This window comes from Gorilla gorilla, chromosome 4, assembly GCF_029281585.2.
Source record: "Gorilla gorilla gorilla isolate KB3781 chromosome 4, NHGRI_mGorGor1-v2.1_pri, whole genome shotgun sequence".
Lineage (NCBI taxonomy): Eukaryota > Metazoa > Chordata > Mammalia > Primates > Hominidae > Gorilla > Gorilla gorilla.
In genome coordinates this window covers 100,949,186-100,975,950 of record NC_073228.2, presented here as the reverse complement: position 1 = coordinate 100,975,950, position 26,765 = coordinate 100,949,186, and the positions used below count along the sequence as shown (strand labels likewise).

Genomic DNA, 26,765 nt, shown 5'->3' with positions numbered 1-26,765 from the left:
GGCTTGTGAGGCAGTGCCAAGATGTCACTGTGGATGGGGTTCCTTCTGTCTTCCTATTCTAGCATCCTTAGTGAGTGGATTTAGTCTTCATGGTTGTAAGATGCCTGCTGCATCTCCAGGCATCTGTTACAGGACAGTGAGCGAAGAACAAAGGTGGATTCCGGCTGATTCTCTACTTTTTTAAAAAGGCTTTTCTGGATATTTCTACCAAGAAACTTCTACCTACATCTGAATGGGCAAGACAGAATAACAATACGGTCACCTGCAATGGAGTACGTAGGGGAGGCTGGGTATTTTATCTAGATATTTTGCTGAGGTATGCATAAACAAATCAGGGTCTGTTAGTAAAGAAGGAAAGGTGAGAGGATTTTGGGTGGGCTACTAGGAGTGTCCGCCACCACAGTCATGTAGTTAAATGGGAGTCTCTGCTTGGAAGAACAAAACTTACAGAATAACCCTTGGAGCCAAACAAGTCCAGACGAGTAATCAAAACTTGTTTTTAGTATAGAGGTTTTTTTTTTTTTTTTTTTTTTTTTGAGACGGAGTCTTGCTCTGTCGCCAGGCTGGAGTGCAGGTGGCACAATCTTGGTTCACTGCAACCTCCGCCTCCTGGGTTCAAGGGATTCCCCTGCCTCAGCCTCCCAAGTAGCTGGGACTACAGGCATGTACCACCACGCCAGGCTAATTTTTTGTATTTTAGTAGAGCTAGGGTTTCACCATGTTGGCCAGGACGGTCTCGATCTCCTGACCGCATGATCTGCCTGCTTTGGCCTCCCAAAGTGCTGGGATTGCAGGCGTGAGCCACCGCGCCTGGCCTAGAGGTCATTTTAATTATTTCCCTAAACCTGCCTATTAGACTACTCTTAAAATTTTACAAAGGCTTAGAGATTATCTTGCATTTTAAAATGTTTATGCCTAAACTGTTGCCCTTCTCTTCAATTTGATAGCTAGTATTTCTTTGTCTCAAAGGGCCTCTAAACACTTCATTTTTTCATCCTTTAGACAGCTTTGTAAATAAAACCAAGCGTTCCTCCTATGGTCCAGACAGCTTCTTAAGGACAGATAAAGTCAGCATTCCTAAGCACCAGGGTAGCCAAGGGAGTGTTGTAGGTTTATAGGGGTAAGATATTGTCTCTTTCTTCCACTTCCCACCACTTAGTTCAAACCCATAAGTTTAAATGAGATAAGGAGAACTGTCTCTTAGGAAGGGTTGGGAAAGAAAAAAAAAGAAAGGCTGTGGTGGCCTGAAGACCACTTGAGTCATTTCTTCCATAATCACAATCTAATTTTCCAATAAATGGCAAGCATTCCTAGAACCACAGACTTCACTTAAGCCAAACTCTGTCAATTTCACACTGCCATGTATGGATGAGCATAAATGAGTTTCTCTTTTCAGGCCCCGATTGTATATACTTTACAGAACTTCATTGAGAAAGTTATTCGTTTCTTTCCTTTTCTCCTTTGTATCATAGCTCATTTAATTTCAATATAATAAAATCCATTAACCTTCTAGAAACTAAGGTTTTAAAAAGTTATTTTTCCCATGTTTAGTTATTGCAACAGATATTCATTATAGCTAAGGCAAGACAATTATTTGGTAGCATAACACCATGGTCCCTCAAAAAATAACAATAAACAAATCTACATATTTTTCATCCCAATATTTTTATCATTCCTTTAGGCATATGCAAAGATCATGTTCACTCCTGGCTGGATAATTCATTCTTTCTTTGTGAAATAGCTGTGGCAGAGGGAGCCATAAATAAAATAAAGCCTCCTAAACAAAGGTTTGCTTTAATCTGTTCATATTGACAATATCTAGTAAATTCTGATATTTCAAACAACTCACCATAATGGTTATAGATCTGGGTTTTTAAGAAATTGACATGATTTATCCAGACACATTTGTGGGTTTTCTTTGAAACAGTAGAGCTTTACTGACTATGACACTTTGCATTTTAAAGAAATTTCATTGCTTTCTCTTGTGTGTCATAGATAATTTTTATATAACTGAATTGTGATTCTCCAGTAGATAAATGGACAAGAAACGTAAACATATAATTCTCAAAAGAGAAAACACAAAGCAAAAACGGCTAATTAACATATGTTCAGTGCATATGTTCAGTCTCATTAGTGATGAAAGAAATACAAATTTAAGAAATATGTCATGGTGACTTACCTCCTTGTTGACAGGAGCAAAGGTAAAAGCAACAGGAATAGAGAAGACTGGCTAGAGAGCAGTTAGATGGGCCTGTCACCTACTGAGGAAGGACAGAGACAGGTGGATTCCCTGGGTTCTGTAAGGCTGCAAGAACTGGAAACCTGCTCAGGTTACCTTAGGCAGCAGTATCTTGTGAAATAAAGGCCTGAGGGAGGGAAAATGGGAAACATGTGATCAGTCCTCGTGGCACCTAGAATGTTCTTCAGGATCCACAGTTCTAGAAGTTCAAGGGCAGCTGTGGTCACTCAACTTGCTTGAGTTGTTCCTACAGAATCTGGCATACATTGCTCCCTCCCATAGTGCTCTGTTGTATGGTAATACAGGACTCTCTCTGAAGACTGACTCCAACTGGCTAAATCAAAAAGGAAAGCATCGGTCCTCTTGAATGGAAGGTCTAAGGACAGGATTTGCTCAGGACAGCTGGAGTTGAGGGCTTTAGTGGAGGTATTCTCTGTCTCTGTCAGCCCTGCTGTCCTTTGAACTGGCTTCGCTTTAAAGCAGGCTTTTTCCATGTGGTGGCCCCTGGTAGGTCACTTCACATCTCTAATCCTGTTTCCTCATTCTAGAAAAATGGAGCTACTAGCCACCTGCATAAGTACAATGTGAGGATCCCATGAGACAGACTATATATAAATGCTTTCAAGCTGCCACATTTCAGAGGACTTCATTATTTGATATGAGCTCAGTGGCCTGTTTTGGAACAGTCTTTAACATGGCATCTGTACCGTCTTCCCTGTTTCTGATTATTAATAAGATGGTATTGCTGTTGTTAAGCAAGCCTGCTCTGCAACTTGGCACAGAGGGGGAAAAAAAGTCATCCTCTTTATCAAGAATATCAAGAATGAGGGGCATTATTATTTTTTTTTAAATTGGCATTTTAAAAAATTAAGTTCTAAGGCCCTGGGAGCCTACGGAAGAGTCTCAAGGACCACAATGTGTGTGGAAGGGCCGGATAGCAGTGGGCAAGGCTGACTGGGTGGAGCTGCCCTGTTTAATAAGAGCAGGCCTGCTTTTGTCTGTTTTCTACACCATGATTCTGGATGAGATTTTACATCAAAAAGGAGAGTGGTAATATGATTAAAATAGGAGCAGCTTTGGCAGCAAAACAGAAGAAATAAGCCAAACGCTGACATTAATTGACTAAAAGCTAATGAAAGCAGAACTGAATCAATCAATTACAGCAAAATTGAACATCACTTGACAATATCTAGAATTCAATATTTTTTAAGTAGACCAGTAATAGCTCAAAGTGGTATGTATTTCATTGGCCTAGGCCTGAAATTCTCCTCTTTCCTCTGGCTCACCTCTGAGACTAAGGACACTGAGAAGCCTCTGCAATGGATGGGCTCAACTGGTCAACCAGCCCTCCTACACTATATGGTACACAATATTAGTGTTTACCAACCCCTCCTTGTTCTGGCCAATGCAATGTGAGTAGAAGTAGTGTGTGTTTTCTCTTTGACTCTGAGCAAGTTGCTGACCTGTCTCATTTTTCTCATCTATAAAGCATAATATCTACATTACAGGGTTGCTGAAAAGATCAAATTATAAACACACACATGCACGCATACCTAGCATTTAACATAACTAACAGTTGGTAGGGAATCAATAAACCTAGGTACCCTTTCTCTCTGTTCCCTTCCTTCTAACCATTTCTAAGCTTGGTAATTTGCTGTTTTCATCTCACAGGCTCTAGAACTAGGACTCCTTAAAGTCCTTACTCCAAGGTCTGCGTCCTCTACATCCCTGCTAGGGCTTTGAAACTAGAAGTGAATGCTGCCAGATCCTCTAACTTATCGCTCTTTGTAGTGCACTTCAACTCTAAAGACGAAATCACGGCCAGGGCGACAGGCTAAAGTCTGAGTCAGGGTGAGCTTTTGGGGAAACGGCGTGGAGCGGGTGGTGGTGTCAGCTCTCTCCTCGCCTACACTTCAGCTCCTTTCTGCCTACATCCATTCAGGGCATTGCCCTGTTTGTCTCCTCAGCTGTCTTCTGTATTAACCTCCAGCCTGTTGGGTGCATTCAGTTCTGCCAGCTGGACTTTCAATATGTATTAAAAAAGACACACAAACAAAAAACAAAAACAAAAACAAAAAAACTTTACTAGAAGCCAAAGGAAAACCATCATATTCAAAAATATAAATACAAAAGCAAAGAAATGCATACATTTACTGGACAAAGAGGTCTCATCTTGAGTAAACTGGGAGCACTCCGAGATGTCTGGAGGTCTTGGAGGCTAGACGCTATCCATTGATACCTCCTGTCAAATTCTGAACATGCAGAAATTACCAGATCTCAAAGTCTTCATTTCTTGTTGAATTTTAATGAAAAAAACTTCCCTGGATCCCACCGTAGGTGAGTCTTGGAACAGGGTGTTAATCTTTATATTATAAAATGTCCTTGACTAGAGAGAATAGGCAGTATGAAACATTATATTTTTAAAAAGGAAACATAATATTGAAAAAAGAAAGAGAAATACTGTTGCAGTGACTTGGAATCCCCAGTTCTCAAAGGGAAGAAGGCCAATGAAGTGGGAGAAGAAAGTCTGAGAACCGCATGAAAAGGGTCCTGTTCCCACTAGGACCATGGTCCACTCACCAAATTATCAGAGACGTTTGAACCAGAGCAACTCCATCTTGAATAGGAGCTGGGTAAAATAAGGCTGAGACCTACTGGGCTACACTCCCAGGAGGTTAGACATTCTAAGTCACAGAATGAGATAGAAGGTAGGCACAAGATACAGGTCATAAAGACCTTGCTGATAAAACAGGCTGCAGTAAGGAAGCTGGCCAAAACCCACCAAAACCAGGATGGCAATGAGAGTGTCCTCTGGTCGTCACTGCTACAGTCTCACCAGCTCCATGACAGTTTACAAATGCCATTGCAACGTCGGGAAGCTACCCTATATGGTCGAAAAAGGGGAGGCATGCATAATTTCCCCCGTTTAGCATATAATCAAGAAATAACCCTAAAAATGGACAACCAACAGCCCTTGGGGGTGCTCTGCCTATGAGTAGCCACTCTTTTATTCCTTTAGTTTCTTAATTACTTGCTTTCACTTTACTCCATGGACTCCCCTCAAATTCTTCCTTGCGCAAAATCCAAGAACCCTCTCTTGGGGTCTGGAACGGGACCCCTTTTCGGTAATAAACTTGTAGCATTTGGTGTTTTAATGTTTGTGTTTTCTTGACTTGTTACCTCATTTAGCCTCAACTGTTTAAAGATGGTCTTTTTGGCCATTTTATTCAGCTTTAATTGTTCTAAGGGGAGTGAAGAAATGGTCATTTACTTTGAAAAATCAGAGGGAACGTGTTGATGCGGGAAGCAGCTAATCCTTGGGGTACAGTGGCCCTTGGTAGTGCAGGAAAGTCCTGGGGGCCACCTCTAACCCACCTTCCTCCTCTACAGCATCTCCCACTGTAGTCATTCTCTACCGAAGCCCCAGAAGGTGCGGCACTTTGCCACAACAGAGTACTGGGTTCGTGTTTCTTTCTGAGGCGGGCCAAGAGCTCTCAGCCCACTGGCAGTGGCGAGATGACGGACACCCAGCGAGTCCAATAGGCGTCGAACGCGTCTAGGCTTGGTGGACTTGTCAGCGCCTGCCTGGCTTCGGTCCCCAACTTGAGCACCGGCCCTTTCCTGCATGCCCCTAACCCTCGCAACGCTAAACAGTGAAAAAAAAAAAAAAGACAAAAACAAAAAGCATCTCAACACACACACACACACGGATCCTCGTTCAGAAAGGCGTGCACTTCCTACGCCTGATCCGCCGCATCGCAACCTCGCAGCTTCCCCGGCGTGCAGCGCTCATTTACCAATTCCCTTCCTGGGGGCTGCGGCCTACCTCGCTCGGCCCACTCCTGTTTACCCTTTCCCCAGCTCCCGCCTTAGTCAGGGGCTTCCCCGCCTGCCGCTAGGGCTCGGGCCGAAGCGCCGCTCCGCGCCCGCCTGCCGCTCCCCGGGCTCCACTTTCACTTTCGGTCCTGGGGCAGCTAGGCCGGCAGCAGTGGTGGCGGCGGCGGCGCAAGGGTGAGCGCGGCCCCAGAACCCCAAGAACAGCGCGCTCGAGCCGCGGGTAGGGGACTGCGGGCCGGGAGAAGAGCGCGGCACCCGTCCCTTCCCTGCGCCCGCCGAGGGGGGTGCTGAGGGCCTGGGGCACGGGAGGAGGGAGACGGGGCACGGGAGGAGGGAGACGGGGCGCGGGAGGAAGGCGACGGGGCGCGAGACAGGGCGCGGGAAGGGCGGGGGGAGTCGCTGGCTAGGCCCGAGTCCGCGGAGTGCCCGGCGGGTTGGCGGCGGGCCCACCGCTGCCGGTCCCTGTCCCTGTCCCTCCGGGCGCGTGGCCGGTGCGCCTGCTTCGCGGGTCTCCCCGCTGTTCCGCCAGCGGGAGCCTCCCTCAGCGCTCCGCCTGGCGCCTGGATGCCTGCCAGTCCTGCAGGCCACCGACGCCCGCGCGAGGCCAAAAGGCGGGGTGGGGCGGGCAGCTGGCTCGGGCTGAGGAGGGCACCTGCCCATAGCTGCTAGAGAAACCCAGAGGCTTTGGGTTAAAGACTCTGGTGGGGTGGGATGCGCGGGCCGTGTGTGTTGTTAAGGTCACTTCCCTCCCTGCTTGTCCTGTTCTTCTGGTCAGCAATTCTCTCTCTCCCCTTCGCTCTGGCTCTGGCTGGGTTTTATTCAGATAAAGCACCTCTGTTGACGCAAATTAAAAGTTTCCTATCTGGGTGCCTCACTGGCCAGGTGGTCCTACAAAGTTAATTCCATGAGGGGAAGGGGAAGAGCACACACTTCCTCACGCTTTTGGATTTCTTTGTGTAGGCTAGGTTCAGAAAGAAATTATCTGTTTCCTATTAAACACCCAGAGGATTCGCTCTGAACTCAGGACGTGGTCAACAATTAACAAAACAAAACAAAACAAAAAACTTGAAAATTGGGCACAGTTGTCTCTTGCCTGAGGATTTGAAATTAGTATAAGTAGCACATTTTCAGGTGCGGCCTGAATAGAAACATTCTAGTCCTTTTGTTTTTTTCAAATTAATCCAGCATTTTTGTTATTTACCAACAGTGCTTGTTAATTTCATTGTTCAGGAAATTCTGGAAGAACCTCAATTACTTCTTGATGATCTATTTCATATACTATAGTGCCTCAATAAAAGGAAGGGAGGAAGAGGTTGCAGTGAGCCAAGATCGCGCCACTGCACTCCAGCCTGGGAGACAGAGCGAGACTCCGTCTCAAAAAAAAAAAAAAAAAAAAAAGGGGGGGGGGGATCTTGGTGAAGCTGAAAAAGCAGGGAGTTTATACTCACACAGATGTAGATTGCATTCCAGCAAGTTGTGTGAACTTAGCAAAGTTACATGAATGTTTCTTTGCTTCAGTTACCCCACCTTGAATGAGACTAATAGGCTATTCGAGAGAGTGAGCATGTGTAAAGTGCCTGGCACTTTGGAGGAGCTTAGTAAATATTAGTTCTTTTTCCTCCTTGGCTTCTATTCCTTTAAGTGTTAGTGGAGTGTAACTTCAAAGAGAATTGTACTTCTCTTGGGAAGAGCTGATTATATTGAGTAGACTACTGTTTTTGAGAGCTTTCTTTTTTTTTTAACTGCATCCCTTTCAGAAAATTGTTAGTAAAACTAGACCCTAGGAGACCAGCCAGAACCATGAAATGCCATGTTTCAAATTGGAACACTTAACTATTGGAAGCAAAGCCATACAAGAGCTAATTTTTCAGGGGAAGAGCCAAACACACGAACATGATCACAGAATCTTGGATGTAGCCTACAGTTTGGGATTAATAAGAGAATTTATTAGTGAAGCCCTTTATTCACTACATGGAGTTTTTACCAAGCCCCACTCATGCACTGCATCCTCGTTGAGACATAACTGTTTCTCTTTGGCCCCCTCATGGACCAAACCCTGCAAAGCCTCTGATCCAAGGTCCCGGTACCAACCCCTTCTGCAGCACATCAGTCTTTCTGTCAGCTCATAACGAGTTGGAATTTCTAGATCTTCTCTGGGGCTGTTGGAGAGGTCTCGGGGACTTTCAGAGTCCTTACATGCTTGAACCTGCCACCTTCACAGAGTCCTCTGGATCCCATCTTGGGGCAGGGGCGATGCTCATTAAGCTGTTGCTGCCAGTAATTCCATATGGAAAGCAAAACACAAGTTCCATTTACTCTCTAGTTCCCCAACTTCAAGGGCAAAAAAATGTTCTCCCTGTTCACACTTCCTGTCTCACCTGGGTGGTGCCTTTTGAACTGGGATTATGAGATTTCCAAGACTCTCTCTAATGTGTAGGTATCCTTTCTGTTTAGCCTCCAGATTGCTCCAGAGGTGAGGAGAAGGGAATTCCCTTGAGCTGTGCATTTGGGAAGGGAGCAAGGAAGTGAGGGGTTAGGGAAGGCACTTCAGCCATTGCCTTGAATTAGTATCCTATCACATAGAGTTGAAGGGGGAAAGCCAGGATTTGGCAAGGATGAGCTTTTCAACCTTGGCTTCTCAGTAAAATCTCTGGACAGTTTTTTTTTTAAAAAAAAAAACAAAAAACAAAAACCAGAAATTAAACAATCCGTAAAACCATACCCCGATCTTATCACCGTAGGTTCCAGTTTAATTGTTGTCAATAAGGACCCAGGCATTGAAAATTTTAAAAGCTTCCCAGGTTACATTAATATGCAGCCAGAGTTAGGAAACTTGACATCTCAGAGAGGGAGAATTCCATGTACTGTGAACACTTTGAGGGATCCACATTGTAAGCTTGCTACTTTTCCCAACTGGAACAAGAGGAGTTTGGGCCAGTCACTTGCATTCACCTGGTATGGGCCCCTCTTGGCAAACACCCATTAGAAAGGTGCGTTTGTATAAAAGAAATAAAAAATTATGTTTGATGCTTGGGGCATGGTTTGCCATCTCCCTTAAAATTCACATTGCCGTTTTTTTTTTTTTTTTAAAGACAGGGTCTTGCTCTGTTGCCAGGCTGGAGTGCAGTGGCGCAATCTCAGCTCACTGCAACTCTGCCTCCCAGGTTCAAGCGATTCTCCTGCCTCAGCCTCCCAAGTAATTAGGACTACAGGTGCGCACCACCACACCCAGCTAATTTTTGTATTTTTAGTAGAGACGGGATTTCGCCATGTTGGCCAGGATGGTCTCGATCTGTTGACCTTGTGATCTGCCCACCTCATCCTCCCAAAGTGCTGGGATTACAGGCATGAGCCACCATGCCTGGCCTAAAATTCACATTGCTTTTATGTCTTTAAAATCAATCCAGGTGATTGATACGTTTGCCACAAACTACTGGGAAAATTAAGCTCTTTAAGCTCTTCCTGGCTAAATAAATAGGTAATTAACTTTTGGCATGACAATTTGAGGAAGACACTGACGTTATTAAAGGTTACCGTTACATATACTTACAGGGGAAGTGGAGACCTCATTCTAGTGGTGGCTGCCGCTGTGTCAGCATTTGATTTCCAGGGTACTACAGTGGCTTTCTCCAAGGTCCAGTGTCAGTGGGGAGTGGTAGCTTGATCAGATGTTCCTCTGATATGGTTCTGGTTTTGCTTGTTTCATGAGCCTGGTTTCCCAAATGTCCTGCAACTCTGTGACCCGTTTAGTGAGCCACTCAGGATCCCCTAATGATTCCTTTTCTGCCTACATCAGCCAGAGCTTGTTTGGTTGCTTTCAACCAAGAACCCTGACAGGTAGAGTTAATTTAAACTTTGAACACCAAGTGATGCTTTCTAGTACGTGTTAATGATTGTTGCTAACTGTAAACATCTTTCTTATATGAAACCATAACATAGGGGAAGGTCCTTTTACTTTCAGGAAAAGACCTAGTACTTTTGGAAGTTTATGCCTATTTCTGTGAATGCTGGGTGGATACATTCTGAAATTATGCTGTGTCAATAACATTTTAATGACATATATTTTTGCTTTTGTACATTTGTGCCGCTAGGTAGGTAGAGCAAGAAGATGGTGTTTCTGCCCCTCAAATGGTCCCTTGCAACCATGTCATTTCTACTTTCCTCACTGTTGGCTCTCTTAACTGTGTCCACTCCTTCATGGTGTCAGAGCACTGAAGCATCTCCAAAAGGTAGTGGTGGGACGCCATTTCCTTGGAATAAAATACGACTTCCTGAGTACGTCATCCCAGTTCATTATGATCTCTTGATCCATGCAAACCTTACCACGCTGACCTTCTGGGGAACCACGAAAGTAGAAATCACAGCCAGTCAGCCCACCAGCACCATCATCCTGCATAGTCACCACCTGCAGATATTTAGGGCCACCCTCAGGAAGGGAGCTGGAGAGAGGCTATCAGAAGAACCCCTGCAGGTCCTGGAACACCCCCCTCAGGAGCAAATTGCACTGCTGGCTCCCGAGCCCCTCCTTGTTGGGCTCCCATACACAGTTGTCATTCACTATGCTGGCAATCTTTCGGAGACTTTCCACGGATTTTACAAAAGCACCTACAGAACCAAGGAAGGGGAACTGAGGTATTTTTTTTTTCTCTTTTTCTTTTAAACTGCAAGTGCTGCCCACGCTAAATTCATTATTTCAGATTGATTGTCTTTTAAAATTCCCTTTGTTGTTGAACTTTTTCTTCAGTTTTGCTTTTGCATCTTCTTTATAGTGTTAAAAATGGCTTTTTCCCTTGCTTTTTAAATCTCATTTTAAAATTCTATTTTAACCAATTTTCTTTCCCCCAGCTCTATCAGAGTAAATATCTATTTGTTTATTTAGTTCGATTTCTGAGACATAATAAACATGTTTAATTTTCCTGAACTGTGCATTAGTTTCCTAGGGCTCTTGTAACAAAGTACCACAGACTGGGTGGCTATAAACAACAAAATGTATTCTCTCTCAGGTCTGGAGGCTAGAAGTCTGAAATCAAGGTGTCAGCAGGCCCGTGCTCCCTCCAGACTCTGGGTAGAATCCTTCCTTGCATCTTCCTAGCATCTAGTGGTGGCCGTGGATCCCTGGTACTCCATGCCTAGCACCTGCGTCATTCTAGTTTCTCCCTCTGTTAGTCGCATGGCCATTCTATTTTCCTATGTCCCAGTCTCCATCTTCTTATAAGGAAACCAGACATACCAGATTAGGGCCCAGCCTGGTGGCCTCTTCTTCACTCCATGATACTTGTAAAGACCCTATGTCCAAATAAGGTCACATGCACAGATACTACAGGTTAGGACTTCAGCAAATCCTACTAGCAACATATTAGAGGAAATACTTTTATCTCAGTTAAAACTTTTTTAGAGATCTCTACTCACCTTGCTTTGGTTCTGTTTTTAAGGAGGAGACTTATTTGGGGGAGATTTTATGCTCAGTTTTAAAATGGAATTTTATTTGTTGGTAGATTATACTAATTTATTTTTCAAATTCCATATTATTTTATCAAGGTAAAAAAGTAAAATTTATTTCACTCATAGCCCCCTGAACTAACCACTACTTCTATTTCACTGGAATATTCTGCCAGACTTCTTTCTGGATATGCATATATATTATTTTATATAAATGGAATTCTTATATTTTCTCTTTTACAAGGAATTTTTTTAACTTAATATGTTGGGAAGATGTTTTATATAAATGACTATTACTAGACATCTTTTTAATGATTTTATTAAAATACAGTTGTACATTAATATCTTTAATCCCTCGGGAATGGAAATGAAATTGTTTCCAATTTTTCAGTATCAACAACACTTTGATGAGCATCTTTGTAAATTATTTCTTTAGAATAAATGCCTAGAAGTAAAATTGGTAAGCCAAAGAGCCTATAAATTTTTGATAAACCTTGTCATTTTTTCTTACCCCTCACCAATAGTGTATATTGGCAGTCTTTTTAGAGCAAAAAAGGTCCCCAAATAAATGATCTCTTTTTAATTTATGTAACTTTGATTAAGGAAGTTGAGCAGCTTTTGATATGTTTGTTAATGATTTGTAGGTTCTTCTTTTATGAATTGCCTGTTAATGACCTTTGACTTTGCCTGAGATTCCCTTGGTTGTTGGGGATTTTTTTTTTTTTTTTTTTTTGTCGAGACGGAGTCTTGCTCTGTCACCCAGGCTGGAGTGCAGTGGCGCGAACTCTGCTCACTGCAACCTCCGCCTCCCGGGTTCAAGCAATTCTCCTGCCTCAGCCTCCTGAGTAGCTGGGATTACAGACGCGCACCACCACGCCCAGCTAATTTTTGTATTTTTTAGTAGAGATGGGGTTTCACCACGTTGGCCAGGGTGGTCTCGAACTCCTGTCCTCGTGATCCGCCTGCCTAGGCCTCTCAAAGTGCCAAGATTACAGTTATGAGCCATTTTTAGGATTACACATTTTTAGGATCTCACTATCTGTTAAGGCTATTAAGTCTTCCTCACATACTTCTTAAATGAATTTTCCCAGTTTTTTACTTTTTCTTTTTAACTTTTTTTTTTTTTTTTTTTTTCCCGAGACAGGGTCTGGTTCTGTCGCCCAGGCTGGAGTGCAATGGCGCAATCTCAGGTCACTGAAACCTCTGCCTCCTGGGCTCAAACCATCATCTCACCTCTGCCTCCCAAGTAGCTGGGACTACAGGCATGCACCACCATGCCTGGCTAATTTTTGTATTTTTGGTAGAGATGGGGTTTTACCATGTTGCCCAGGTAGGTCTCACACTCCTGGGCTCAAGTAATCCTCCCACCTCAACCTCCCAAAAATGTGTTAGGATTACAGGCATGAGCCACCATGACCATGCCCAGTGTAACTTGTCTTTTAACTTAGTTTATGATAGCTTTTGTCAGGTGAAATATTTTTTAGTAGTAAAATCCATCAATCTTATAGTAACTTTAGGAATTAAAAAGCAAACACCTGTTTTAGAGTTCCTGGTGCTTCATGCTCAATTTTTATTTCACTTGCCTTAATTTTAGGTTACTAGCATCAACACAATTTGAACCCACTGCAGCTAGAATGGCCTTTCCCTGCTTTGATGAACCTGCCTTCAAAGCAAGTTTCTCAATCAAAATTAGAAGAGAGCCAAGGCACCTAGCCATCTCCAATATGCCATTGGTGAGTCTGCACTCCTGTGTATTTTCTATAGGAAAATCTACTGATTCTCTGTGACTTGCACTAGCCCAGTGACAGTCAACATTGGGTCACCTGTTTTGTTTTATTGCCTGGCAGATCGTTACTAACTTTTCTTTTCATTTATAACCTATGCTTTTGTTTCAAGCCATAGTTATATGTAATCAAAGTAAAAATTGCACCTAAAAATGCAAGATTTCAGTAACAGTGCCATTCCAGGTTATACATGCTGATAGGAGGGAAGTGGTATAAGAAATTCAGGGCAGGTTTAAATATTAGTGCCCTTCACAAAGCACTTTCACCCTCATTTTCTCATATGATCTTTTAAAATGATTTTAAAGGTAATGCTTTGTCAATAAGGCCATATTTTTAGCATACAGTTATTTTCTCTAAGTTACATATACTATATAGTAATATTCATTATATAATTTGTAACTGAATGTACAAAATTGGGCAGACAGAAAAAGAGAATAAAAGTAATATTTTCCAAATATTATGGTGCTGAAGGTAAGTCATGATAGATAGCTTAGCTTCCAGAGGGAAACTATTATTCCCCAATCTCAATGCGGATGTGGACAGCATTCCCTCTGATTTTTAAAAGTGACTAGAAGATGACCATGCCAAATGAATAAAACTGTTCAGTAAGTGCCATCATCCTTTGATTCTGGTAGTTTAGAAAAGCATCAGCTGGGCCGTCATTCTGCAGCTGGTATATAACACCTCCTGGAAGCACATCCTTTGTTCAGAGAAACTCACTGGGGCTGAGAGTCAGAGTAGAATAGGCTTTGCCTAGAGTCCTGAGGGAAGAACAGCTTTGTCCCTGTGCTGACCGGGGAAGCAATATCATAACATGGAGAGATACCGAGAGCCACAGACCAACCTCTAGTGTGGTGCTTCTCAACCTTAAAACTCTATACCTACCTGCCTTCATACCATAAGGATGCCTTCCTCAAACAAGATTCGGATCTCCCACCCCACGCCAGAGGGCTATCTTCTGTAAAAATCACTCTTCTGCAAATTCCTACCAGCCAAGAACTTCTGTCCCCACTCCCACCCTTGTATATGAAAAGACAAGAAACAATTATGCTATTTTCCTAATATAAATTTAAGATACATGATGTGCTTTTTCAAAATATAGTCCTCTCCCCCAGTATTGTGGTATTACTCCCTGGGACAGAAGTGAGTTCTTTAATTGGTGAATCAAAGTTCTAGGAGAATAAAGAAAGGATCAGGGATAGGAAGGAGACAGGAGAGAGACTGAAGGACCAAACAGGATTAGTGGAGAAATTTGTAGGCTTTCAGAAGGAAGGCCTGGAGCTTTGGAAGCTCCACAAAGATGCTACAGTCTAAATCCATGGATATCCAGGATCCACTTAGCGAAGATAGGAAAACTTCTTTTTTTTTTTTTTTTTTGAGGATAGGAAAACTTCTAATGCAATGTTGTCCCTTTGGACGGGAATACCTCTCATTAATAGAAATCTAATACGAGTAGCCTGACCTCAGGCTGCAGATATTGAGCTGAGGGGAGAACAACGGGGTCTCAAAAGATCTTTTTGGAGACCAGAAAAACAAAATATATACCATTGGAACATTGAAGGTTTTGGGTATGGGGCAGAAATTAATCACATTTAAATTTGAATTAATTTAATCAGGTTATTTTCCTAATAATTAACACAACTCGAGAATGGAAATTTTTGGCCAGGTGTGGTGGCTCATGACTGTAATCTCGGCACTTTGGGAGGCTGAGGCAGGTGGATCACCTGAGGTCAGGAGTTCAAGACCAGCCTGGCCAACATAGTAAAACCCTGTCTCTACTAAAAATACAAAATTAGCTGGGCGTGGTGGCACATGTCTGTAATCTTAGCTACTTGGGGGGCTGAGGCAGGAGAGTCGCTTGAACTTGGGAGGTGGAGGTTGCAGTGAGCCAAGATTGTGCCATTGCATTCTAGCCTGGGTGACAGAGTGAGACTCCATCTCAAAAAAAAAAAGAAAAGTTTTTGTTGTAGGTAGGCAGAAGCAGAATGCATTTAAAAAGAAAAGATGATTTGGGATCCTTTATGAGTAATCTTAGGCTCGGTAGCAGAGTTGGTTTGAATGACCAAATAGTGACCAGAAGTTGGTGGCTGATGGGTATTAAGAAGGATGAGGGCCAGGTGAGGTGGCTTATGGTTGTAATCCTAACACTTTGGGAGGCAGAAGAAGAGGATTTCTTGAGGTCAGGAGTCCAAGACCAGCCAGGGCAACATAGCAAGACCCTATCTCTCAAAACAAACAAAAAAAGATGAGGTCAGAGCAATAGAGGTGAGTACCGGATTACAGGAAAAATGCCCGTGACCATGGTTTCACCCGGCTAATTCTGGCTGGTTCTTTTTCCATCTCCGTGCTTTTTATTGCTGAGGTGTTAGACTTTCTTCTTTAGGGGCAGACCTCTAAGACTGTACCTCCATCAACCATACCCCACCCTTACTCTCTGATTGCACTTAAAAAGGTGATTCCAATGAAGCAAATGAAGCAAATCTTTTTTTTTTTTTTTTTTTTGAGACGGAGTCTTGCTCTGTCATCCAGGCTGGAGTGCAGTGGCATGATCTCGGCTCACTGCAAGCTCTGCCTCCCGGGTTCATGTCATTCTCCTGCCTCAGCCTCCCAAGTAGCTGGGACTACAGGCCCGGCTAATTTTTCATATTTTTAGTAGAGATGGGGTTCCACCGTGTTAGCCAGGATGGTCTGGATCTCCTTACCTCGTGATCCACCCGCCTCAGCCTCCCAGAGTGCTGGGATTACAGGTGTGAGCCACTGCGTCCAGCCCAGGTTACTTTCGATTATACAGAAGAACAGAAGCTCTTTTAGGTACTACAGGGTTATGTATTTTCCCCGTTGCATATATGCTCAACAGCTCGACATTGCATTGCCAGATAATTCTCAAACCTGTATTTAAGAACAAGTGGATCAGCCACATCTTGGCAAAACTCACAATCTCAGTTTTGCTTTGTCTCATCCGTGTTATCAATCCACATATGCCAAATGTGGATTTACAGTGTATTGTAAACTTTAAAATGGTAAGTTTTATGGTATATGAATTATATCTCAATAAAAAAGAAATTGAGTAGAACTGTTTGACGTTAATATCTAAATTATAATTAGATATTGGAAAGATAACTTTTAAAGTAACTATAGAAGCGTCATTAGACAGGGTCTGGCTCTGTCATCCAGGCAGGAGTGCAGTGGCTTAATCTTGGCTCACTGCAACCTCCACCTCCCAGGCTAAAGCCATCCTTCCACCTCAGCCTCCCCAGTAGCTATGACTACAGGCACGCACCACCAGCAGGACTAATTTTTGTATTTTTTTTTTTGTAGAGATAGGGTTTCACCATGTTGCTTAGGCTGGTCGCAAACTCCTGAGCTCAAGCAATCTGCCTACCTCGGACTCCCGAAGTGCTGGGATTGATACACTTTTAATATTATGTCTGATAATTAGGAAATTTATCATGTTCACTGTATTGGATAATTGGATTACTTGATAATTTGAATTATTCTGATTTTAGGTGAAATCTGTGACTGTTGCTGAAGGACTCATAGAAGACCATTTTGATGTCACTGTGAAGATGAGCACCTATCTGGTGGCCTTCATTATTTCAGATTTTGAGTCTGTCAGCAAGATAACCAAGAGTGGAGTCAAGGTGAGCCTATGACTGTCACATATGGTGACCAGCTTGTTCTGGTTTGCTTGGAACTGGCTTTAAAACTGGAAGTCTGCCTGAGCGCAGTGGCTCATGCCTGTAAACCCAACATAAACCCAACACTTTGGGAGGCTGAGGTGGAAGAATCACTTGAGGCCAGGGGTTTGAGACCAGCCTGGACAAAATAGTGAGAACCTGTCTCTGCAAAAAATAAAATAAAAAAATTAGCCAGGCATGGTTCCTTGTGCCCGCTACTAGTCCTAGCTACTAGGGAGGATCCCTTGAGCCCAGGAGTTTGAGGCTTCAATGAGGTATGATTGTGCACTCCAGCCTGGGCAACAGAGCAAAACCATGTCTCTAAACAAACAAACAAAGACAAAACCAAATACCAAAATCCTGGAAGTCCTGCATCCTGGGAACCTCCTCAATCTCAGGCAAACTGGGATGGTTGGCCAGCCTGTTGTCACGGATGCTCATTTGTATAGTGAGGTTCTAATAACAACAACGTGGAGAGAGTGTGGCCTGGCCTGAGTCGTGATCCTGGCTTCACCGCAGTCACTTCACTGACTCTCTGACCTTGGCCCTATTCCCTCTGAAACTTAATATTTACTTCTTTGGAAGGTATAACTTGGACTAGATCCTGCAATGGTCTCTAAGGTTGCTTCTGGTTATGGCTTTCTACAGTTTGGAAGTAAATGTTACTATCTGGCAGGGGATTTCTGGCTATGGTAAGGAAGATAGAGCAACCTGCTTGGAATAGCCAAAGGCTTTGGGCCAGGTACACTGGAATGCTGGAGAGAAAAATCTTGTTTCAAGGCACACTTGTTCCTCATTTGGGTACTGTTGCATAGTGGGCAACCTATTCAACTGTGTGCCGTAGCTCAGAATGCAAACAGGTTTTTCTGAGGGGAGGAAGGGATGCTTTGTTTGAAGATACCTTATGTGTTTGTGCTGGTTTTCACTGAGGCCTGAATAGATGGGGATTCCCTGCTGAATTGCTTTGTGTTCCTCTAGTGCTGAGATTTCTTATTCTTGTGGAGGTATCTTTACTTACCTGGGGATTTGAAGGTGACGCTTGAGACTCGGATGAAGGGAACATTCTTAATTCAGCAGTGAAACTATCAGCAAAAACACCCGCCCATTGTTTTGCCACTTATCTGAATCTCTTAGAAATGATTATTTTAGTAATGTCTAATCTATATTAATATTTTTAATTCTTTCATTTCTTTAAACACATTAAGCATACAATTATATATCTGTGTCTGGTAATTGTTTTATCTGAATTCTTTGTGTATCTGATTTTGTGGTTGTTTCTGCTGGCTCTTGGTTATGGTATCTTGTTTCCTTGTTTGTATTATGAATTATGTCTGTGAGCTTATGTTGCCTGAGTCTAAAGTGGATTATTCCAGAGAGAAATTGTATTTGCTCTTACAGAGTGTCTGGGAGTACTTACTGGTCCAGGGATCACTTTACTTGTAGTTTCCTTGAGAAAGGGTAGTTATTTCTAGTTTACCTTTACATTAAAGGCCTGGCCTTTGGGTACTAGCTTTATGCAGGGGTTGTATGTCCTGTTAGACTTTCTACTTTGGGCAGGCCCTGGACTTGGTCTCTTAACTCCTGAATCCTTCAATGACATAAGAACCAAAGCTCAAGTCCAGCTATGTTGGGGTAGTGCCGGCAGGGTTAAAGCTGGCTGCAGTGCTCTCCTGACATCAGAGGGTCTAACTGTCATTTCACTTTGGCCTCTAAATCTTTCTTTCTCATTTGCCATCTTATAAACACATTTAAGAACACTTTATATATGTTATCCAGCATTTGTTGTTGTTTTCAGAAGGGGGATTAATCAGGAACAGTCAGTATTAATGCAAGAAATGGAATTCCCAATTATTTTCTTTAATATTGGCAACCGTATCCCACAATATGAAGACATTAATGTCAGTCTTCTACACAATGTGGGGAGAGAAGCCAGTTAAGATATTTGAATTCCTTTCTGTGCCTTTCTCTTTAGGTTTCTGTTTATGCTGTGCCAGACAAGATAAATCAAGCAGATTATGCACTGGATGCTGCGGTGACTCTTTTAGAATTTTATGAGGATTATTTCGGCATACCATATCCCCTACCCAAACAAGGTAGAGATTTTGCACAGATATTACACATGACATTTGATGAACACAGTCATAGATTTGTCATTATAATTGGCACATCCCTGTAGTTGCCTCAGCAGCCCCTCAAGCCACAAAAACCCCAGCAAGTGACAAACCTGCGGTTGATCTTTCTGAGCATCTCCTCACCCTTGATGAGTACAGTAACTTCTAGTGATAGTGAAGAAAGCAGATCTTCATAGAGTTCTTGAAGCATATGGCATGGGGACTCTTTTGCCTTCTGATTTTATTAGTGGGCAGACAGCAGAGGGAAGAGGCTACATTTTTTCTTTACTGGCACCTGCTTGGCAGGAACCCAGAGGATGCTCAACAAACTGTTTTGAATGAATAAATTTATATAGTGTAAGACAATCTGAATTTTCTTTCTTACACAAGCCCTTAAAACTATTGTATGTTTGATTTTTTAGGTATATGTGGGTCTTGGGCATCCAGAATAGAATGGATTATTGTAATTGTTTAGTTTTTCAATTTCCAAACTCCTCATCAGAAGGTTAGAAGTGGAGTCAAGAGGCCTGAAAAGGCGGGCACGGTGGCTCATGTCTTGTAATCTCAGCACTTTGGGAGGCCCAGGCAGGTGGATTACTTGAGCCCAGGAGTTTGAGGCCAGCCTGGGCAACATGGCAAAACCCTGTTTCCACAAAAGTACAAAAATATTAGCTGAGTGTGGAGGTGCACACCTGTAGTCCCAGCTACTTGGGAGGCTGAGATGGGAGGATCACCTGAGCTTGGGAGGTTGAGGCTGCAGTGAGGTGTAATTATACCACTGCAAATGCACTCCAGTATGGGTGACAGAGTGAGACCTTGTTTCCAAAAAAAAAAAAAAAAAAGGCCTGAGATGCAAGTCTGACTTTGCCACATTTATAGCAAAGTGATGCTGAGTCACTAAGCCTCTTTTTCTCCATTGTGAAAGGTTCTTCCAGTCTAGAGCTCCATGATTATGCATGGGCAGCTGGTTCAAACACCTATCCATTCTGAAGATTAGTGTGTTTGGGAGAATGTGTAGCTTAGAGACTGGTAATGTATTTTATTACTTCCTTCCCAAGATCTTGCTGCTATTCCCGACTTTCAGTCTGGTGCTATGGAAAACTGGGGACTGACAACATATAGAGAATCTGCTCTGTTGTTTGATGCAGAAAAGTCTTCTGCATCAAGTAAGCTTGGCATCACAATGACTGTGGCCCATGAACTGGCCCACCAGGTATAAGCTCATTCACACTTTTAATAAAGTATAAACTACATTTATATTGCTTTTATGGGACATATAAGGCTATTTATATAATTTTTACTTTGTCTTTTTTTAATAGGAAAAATTGTTTCTCCAAAGCATTCATTTTTATGTCTTATAATGCATGTTGAACTTTTTTTTATTTTTACCTTGATTAAATATTGGTCCTGTAAATATATGTTAACATTCATAAACTTATATTAGACATCTAAAATATACTTCTTTCTGAGTGTCTTTGTTTATGGCTTATGTTGTGCTTTTAGTGGTTTGGGAACCTGGTCACTATGGAATGGTGGAATGATCTTTGGCTAAATGAAGGATTTGCCAAATTTATGGAGTTTGTGTCTGTCAGTGTGACCCATCCTGAACTGAAAGTTGTAAGTAGTTATTCATCCTTCACATTTGAGGTTAATTTCTTGTTTTGTTCAATATTGCTGGAAAATATTTACTAATCTTTGATTATAGAACTTATAAAAATATTTCATTGATAACTTCCTTGACAGTTTAGATATGAATCGTGTTGCAAAAATGCTAGTGAACTTTCAAGATATATCACAAAGACTTATTTACAAACTCAGTTGTGAATCTATGATTGTTTGTGAATTGTCCAATTTTATCTTTCTTAATATCAAAGAAATAGAAATAATGGCAGCCTAAATGTTCCATTTCATTTTCCCAACCTTCAGGTTGCTCATTGCAGAATTATTAGGTACAGATTACTGATATCTGAATAGGACCCTAATTGCCAAATCAAATGAGTTATGCTTAAGGTAACTGCACATTTGATTGTATAACAACTTAGGCTTCTGGATCACAAATTTATTGCTTTGGAACTGCTATATAGTTTATTTTTTAAATCACCACATTTAACTTAAGAAAATCACATATAGCAAAATTAAACTTATTTTATGTAAAATTTTTTTTTATCCTACTCCAGTGATTCTTTTCATTTGTAAATATTTATTCCTATTTTCATCTGCCTGTATACATTATTTAAAATATACATTTCTGAATATTTATTACTGCCTATTTTCATCTGCCTGTGTACATAATTAGAAAGTACATATCAATATTGCATTATAATCATAAATATTTTCTTATGTTTCTACATAATCTTTAGTAATAAAAATGATTATGGATACATATTATATTGTTGAGCTAATGTGCTCTAATAAAGCTGGTTAAGGTTCTCCATTTATTTTCATTATGTTTTTAAAGGTAAGTATCTTTGCTCTAAAACAGTACAGACAATGATTGGAAATGTTGAAATTACTATACAGTTAATTTCTTGTGTTGCTGTTTGGCTATAGGCATAATCGTTTCGTTTTTAGATTAATACGAAATTTTCTTTATTCTAAAGGATTTAAGATGAACAAAATCTATAATGTTTAACTAAAATCATTGTTTTTTGGGTAGCTTTTAGAATATATTAATTCTATTTTGTTTCATAAATATTAGCAAATATGGAATAGGTTGCCCCCAAAATGTGAAGTATGGACTTCTTGCCTCAGATAAAATGTCCCACCTTTGACATTTTTTATCTAAATGTAAATCATAGGTGATGTTTTCTTTTTTCTGTCTCAATAGGGAGATTATTTCTTTGGCAAATGTTTTGATGCAATGGAGGTAGATGCTTTAAATTCCTCACACCCTGTGTCTACACCTGTGGAGAATCCTGCTCAGATCCGGGAGATGTTTGATGATGTTTCTTATGATAAGGTAAAAGTAGATTGAGTATAAGGATACAGTTTAGATACTAAAGTTATACATACTGGGGTGGAGAAGTTATAGGCAAGGTTGTGGGGTTAAACCCAGATTGAATGCCTTCTCTCTTGACACGTGCTGGCTGGAGTTAACTCTTTTAGGACTAACTTGCAGTTTGGCTCATAACCCTAAAGATTATTTTATGGGAAATTCTTCATATATTCTTTCTTGGGTTGAAAATTCATGGCTTACAGAAACTCTGCTTTTATTCATCATTCAACAAATAGGTATTGATTGAGGATCAATTTTGTACTAGACAAAAATTCCTGCCCTCGTGTAGCTTACTTTTCAAGGCCTTCAGCAATGGTTAATATTGTTGAGACGCAAATAATTGTCTTGCACAGTGTGCTTAGTAACAGAGTTGGGAATTGTTGACAACAGTTTAATGATTGGGAGATTTTATGTAAAATCCCCATTTCTAGCTTCTCTTGGGGAAGAAAAAGGAGGATTTGGCCACTGTATTTCCTTTGCAGCATAAGCTGGAGCTAAGTTGTTGTTCTCTCTTTGTAAGATCAAGTCTCTGCTTTTCCACTTTCCCTACCATTCCCAACTGTTCTATTGTCTTCTCACCGAGGCTGAGAATGTGTTGCCAGTTACCATTGTGCTTGGCTGTTGTTTTACCGGTAGCAAACAGAAGTCTTTCTTGCTTGCATGTTTCCATTGAAAGTCCAGGGGAAAAAGAATGTAAAAGAGCATTCTTCTTATCCTTGGACTATTTCCCTTATTTATATGCCCTGTCATGTGCCACTGGAGGCATTTGAGTTTGTGACTCACCATCCGTGGTACTGGGAGTGGAGGGGAAAAGAGCCCTTTACCCAGGAATACAGGGTGTCTGGGAAGACTCTTGTTCCCTTTCTCTTTTTTTTTTTTTCATGGATTTTATTTTTATTTTTATTTATTTATTTATTTATTTTTTTTTATTATACTTTAAGTTTTAGGGTACATGTGCACATTCTGCAGGTTAGTTACATATGTATACATGTGCCATGCTGGTGCACTGCACCCACTAACTCGTCATCTAGCATTAGGTATATCTCCCGATGCTATCCCTCCCCGCTCCCCCCCACCCCACAACAGTCCCCAGAGTGTGATATTCCCCTTCCTGTGTCCATGTGATCTCATTGTTCAGTTCCCACCTATGAGTGAGAATATGCGGTGTTTGGTTTTTTGTTCTTGCGATAGTTTACTGAGAATGATGATTTCCAATTTCATCCATGTCCCTACAAAGGACATGAACTCATCATTTTTTATGGCTGCATAGTATTCCATGGTGTATATGTGCCACATTTTCTTAATCCAGTCTATCATTGTTGGACATTTGGGTTGGTTCCAAGTCTTTGCTATTGTGAATGCCGCAATAAACATACGTGTGCATGTGTCTTTATAGCAGCATGATTTATAGTCCTTTAGGTATATACCCAGTAATGGGATGGCTGGGTCAAATGGTATTTCCAGTTCTAGATCCCTGAGGAATTGCCACACTGACTTCCACAAGGGTTGAACTAGTTTACAGTCCCACCAACAGTATAAAAGTGTTCCAATTTCTCCACATCCTCTCCAGCACCTGTTGTTTCCAGACTTTTTAATGATTGCCATTCTAACTGGTGTGAGATGGTATCTCATTGTGGTTTTGATTTGCATTTCTCTGATGGCCAGTGATGATGAGCATTTTTTCATGTGTTTTTTGGCTGCATAAATGTCTTCTTTTGAGAAGTGTCTGTTCATGTCCTTCGCCCACTTTTTGATGGGGTTGTTTGTTTTTTTCTTGTAAATTTGTTTGAGTTCATTGTAGATTCTGGATATTAGCCCTTTGTCAGATGAGTAGGTTGTGAACAACCCTTCATGCTAAAAACTCTCAATAAATTAGGTATTGATGGGACGTATTTCAAAATAATAAGAGCTATCTATGACAAACCCACAGCCAATATCATACTGAATGGGCAAAAACTGGAAGCATTCCCTTTGAAAACTGGCACAAGACAAGGACACCCTCTCTCACCACTCCTATTCAACATAGTGTTGGAAGTTCTGGCCAGGGCAATTAGGCAGGAGAAGGAAATAAAGGGTATTCAATTAGGAAAAGAGGAAGTCAAATTGTCCCTGTTTGCAGACGACATGATTGTATATCTAGAAAACCCCACTGTCTCAGCCCAAAATCTCCTTAAGCTGATAAGCAACTTCAGCAAAGTCTTGTTCCCTTTCTCATTGTGACTCCAGCTCCATCAGCCCTCCATGCTCAAGGCTGCCTGGGCTCCTTGGACATATCCACTTTTCCTTCCCTGGCATCTACCTCTGCCTCCATCTCTAGTGCTCCACCCCTTGTTGTACTGGCCTCTCCTTAGTCCTGCCCTGGAATGGCAGTGGGAGAGCCAGGTAGTAGCTCAAGGTCCAATGTTTAATCTGCACCATTATCCCCACTCACATGTGAACAAAGGGAGTTGGCAGATGATGCTAATTTGCCCCATCGGGAGGTCTGGCTACTGATAGAAAATAAGGGCCTCAGTGGGCTCAGAGTATAAGCAATCACATTAGACAAATCTCCTGCCTAAACAGGTCCAGGTTTAACCTGCTTACTCTGTTTCACAAATTGCCAGACATTAACAATGTTCCTGCAGTTGCGTTTTCAAAGAAATGTGTTTTATTGCAAAAGAATATGTGATTTCAGATGAGACTGCAATGAAAGTATAGATAACAATTATTTCTATTATCTTTTCAGGGAGCTTGTATTCTGAATATGCTAAGGGAGTATCTTAGTGCTGATGCATTTAAAAGTGGTATTGTACAGTATCTCCAGAAGCATAGCTATAAAAATACAAAAAACGAGGACCTGTGGGATAGTATGGCAAGTGTGAGTATGTTTTTGAATATCTCCGCATTTGGGATTGACAGGCTTATCATCTTGTTTTGTTTTCCCTGCATTATGTTAATCCCTCTGAGGAGAATCATTGTTTTCTATAGAAATAAGAGTGATGTGTTTATTTTTGGTTTTTAGATTTGCCCTACAGATGGTGTAAAAGGGATGGATGGCTTTTGCTCTAGAAGTCAACATTCATCTTCATCCTCAGTAAGTTTCTATATCTGTACATGTTCCCCCAAGCACATTCTTTTACTGCATATTCTTTGAAAGGTAGCTCTGTGCCAAACTTTCTGAGGTCCTTGATTATATCACCCTCATTCCAGATAAGACTGCATTTAAACTATACCATACTCAATCTTTTTCAATTTTTCTTAAAGTGTATCTATACTGGAGGGTTGCAGAGCTTTCCTTGGTAATGCTTCTCACTGATACTAATTTCTTTAGCTTCCCTTTTAAAGCAGTGGATTTATGACATGTTTCTATAGCAGATTACAGCTGCATTGTAGCAGTCAAAAGGATATGTCAGTCATTTACAGAGCTCTGCATTTGTACAAAGACAATGGCACTGAGCATTCTTGAATACTTGTCATGTGTCAGGCACATGTTAAGCACTTATGTGTATTATCTCCTTTACTCTTCATAATAAACCTGTGAGCCGGGTACTATTACTATCCCTATTTTTAAAGTTGAGAACATGAAATACAAAGACATCTGATTGGTAAATTGCAGAGCAGAGATTTGAATTTAGATCTAACTCATGTTTTTAACTGCTAAGCTATAAAGTATTCATAACATCAAGTCACAAAACAGCCTGAGTCTCTGTTCATCTGGACTTGTGGGATGTTTTCAGAGGAAGCTGAGGGTGAGTCTGGAGATTCAACAGAATTTTATGTTTTTCTTTTTATATGTTTACTTTCTTGGCTTTTTTGTTCCTAGAGATTGCTTTATTCAGTAGTTTCTAGATTTGTCCTGTGGCACATTTTATCTTTTTACTAATTCTTTTTTTTTTTTTTTTTTTTGAGACAGAGTCTCACTCTGTTGCCCAGGCTAGAGTGCAGTGGCGTGATCTCGGCTCACTGTAGCCTCTGCCTCCCCGGTTCCAGCGATTCTCTTGCCTCAGCCTCCCAGGTAGCTGGGATTACAGGCACACGCCACTACACCCGGTTAATTTTTGTATTCTTAGTAGAGATGAGGTTTCACCATGTTCGCCAGGCTGGTCTTGAACTCCTGACCTCAGGTGATCCACCCACCTCAGACTCCGAAAGTGCTAGGATTACAGGCATGAGCCACCGCGGCCAGCCTTTACTACTTCTTAAATCATTTCTTAAAAGCTTTTTTAGTATCAAAAAACAGCTCCTTTTGAGTTCCCACTATTTGTTGAGTGTGGGTCATCTCTGTGTTCTCACTTTAGAAACACAGGCTCTTGACTGAACATTGTTTCCACCTTGCTTGTCCGAAACCAGCATAGTTAGGTAGGTATTGAAAACCTGGCACTTTCTCTCCCTTCTCTTCCTTCATTCATTCACATGCCTGCTTTGTGCCCAGTGTTATTGCCAGCCCCAAAGTGTGCCTGGCAGAACTAGGTATGCTACCAGTCCTCCAGACACGTATGTGTAGTGGAGGAAAATGACAAGCAAACAGCTGGTGCTCTAATGGAGGTGTGATGGCTGGGGACATCACACTGAGAAAGGGATCAGAAAGTGCTCCCAAGAGGGGAGGTTGGCAACTGGTAGCGGCTGTTTGAGCATAAGCTGGTGTTCTGTCTTTTCTTAGAGTTGGGTTAAATGGGTGATGTGTCTGCCTTTTTGTGTACACAC

The 26,765-nt window shown here is 41.7% G+C and overlaps 1 protein-coding gene across 11 annotated transcripts in view; it reads left to right on the top strand.

Moving 5' to 3' along the window:
* Positions 1–2,974: 2,974 nt before the first annotated feature.
* ERAP1 (endoplasmic reticulum aminopeptidase 1) overlaps positions 2,975–26,765 on the top strand; it is a 51,635-nt gene continuing 27,844 nt past the window's right edge. For 3 of the 11 annotated variants that reach the window (XM_055387186.1, XM_031011715.2, XM_055387183.2), the window contains exons 1-10: positions 2,975–6,250; positions 10,168–10,708; positions 13,110–13,248; positions 16,806–16,940; positions 18,949–19,069; positions 20,146–20,300; positions 20,591–20,704; positions 21,915–22,046; positions 24,808–24,939; positions 25,084–25,155. In XM_055387186.1, coding sequence (XP_055243161.1) covers positions 10,185–10,708; positions 13,110–13,248; positions 16,806–16,940; positions 18,949–19,069; positions 20,146–20,300; positions 20,591–20,704; positions 21,915–22,046; positions 24,808–24,939; positions 25,084–25,155 — 1,524 coding nt within the window. In that variant the 5' untranslated portion in view covers positions 2,975–6,250; positions 10,168–10,184. Of the gene's footprint in view, positions 6,297–9,173; positions 9,289–10,167; positions 10,709–13,109; positions 13,249–16,805; positions 16,941–18,948; positions 19,070–20,145; positions 20,301–20,590; positions 20,705–21,914; positions 22,047–24,807; positions 24,940–25,083; positions 25,156–26,765 lie in introns of those variants that run through there. The other 8 variants (XM_063705883.1, XM_031011716.2, XM_055387184.2 and 5 more) reach the window with 5 other exon arrangements.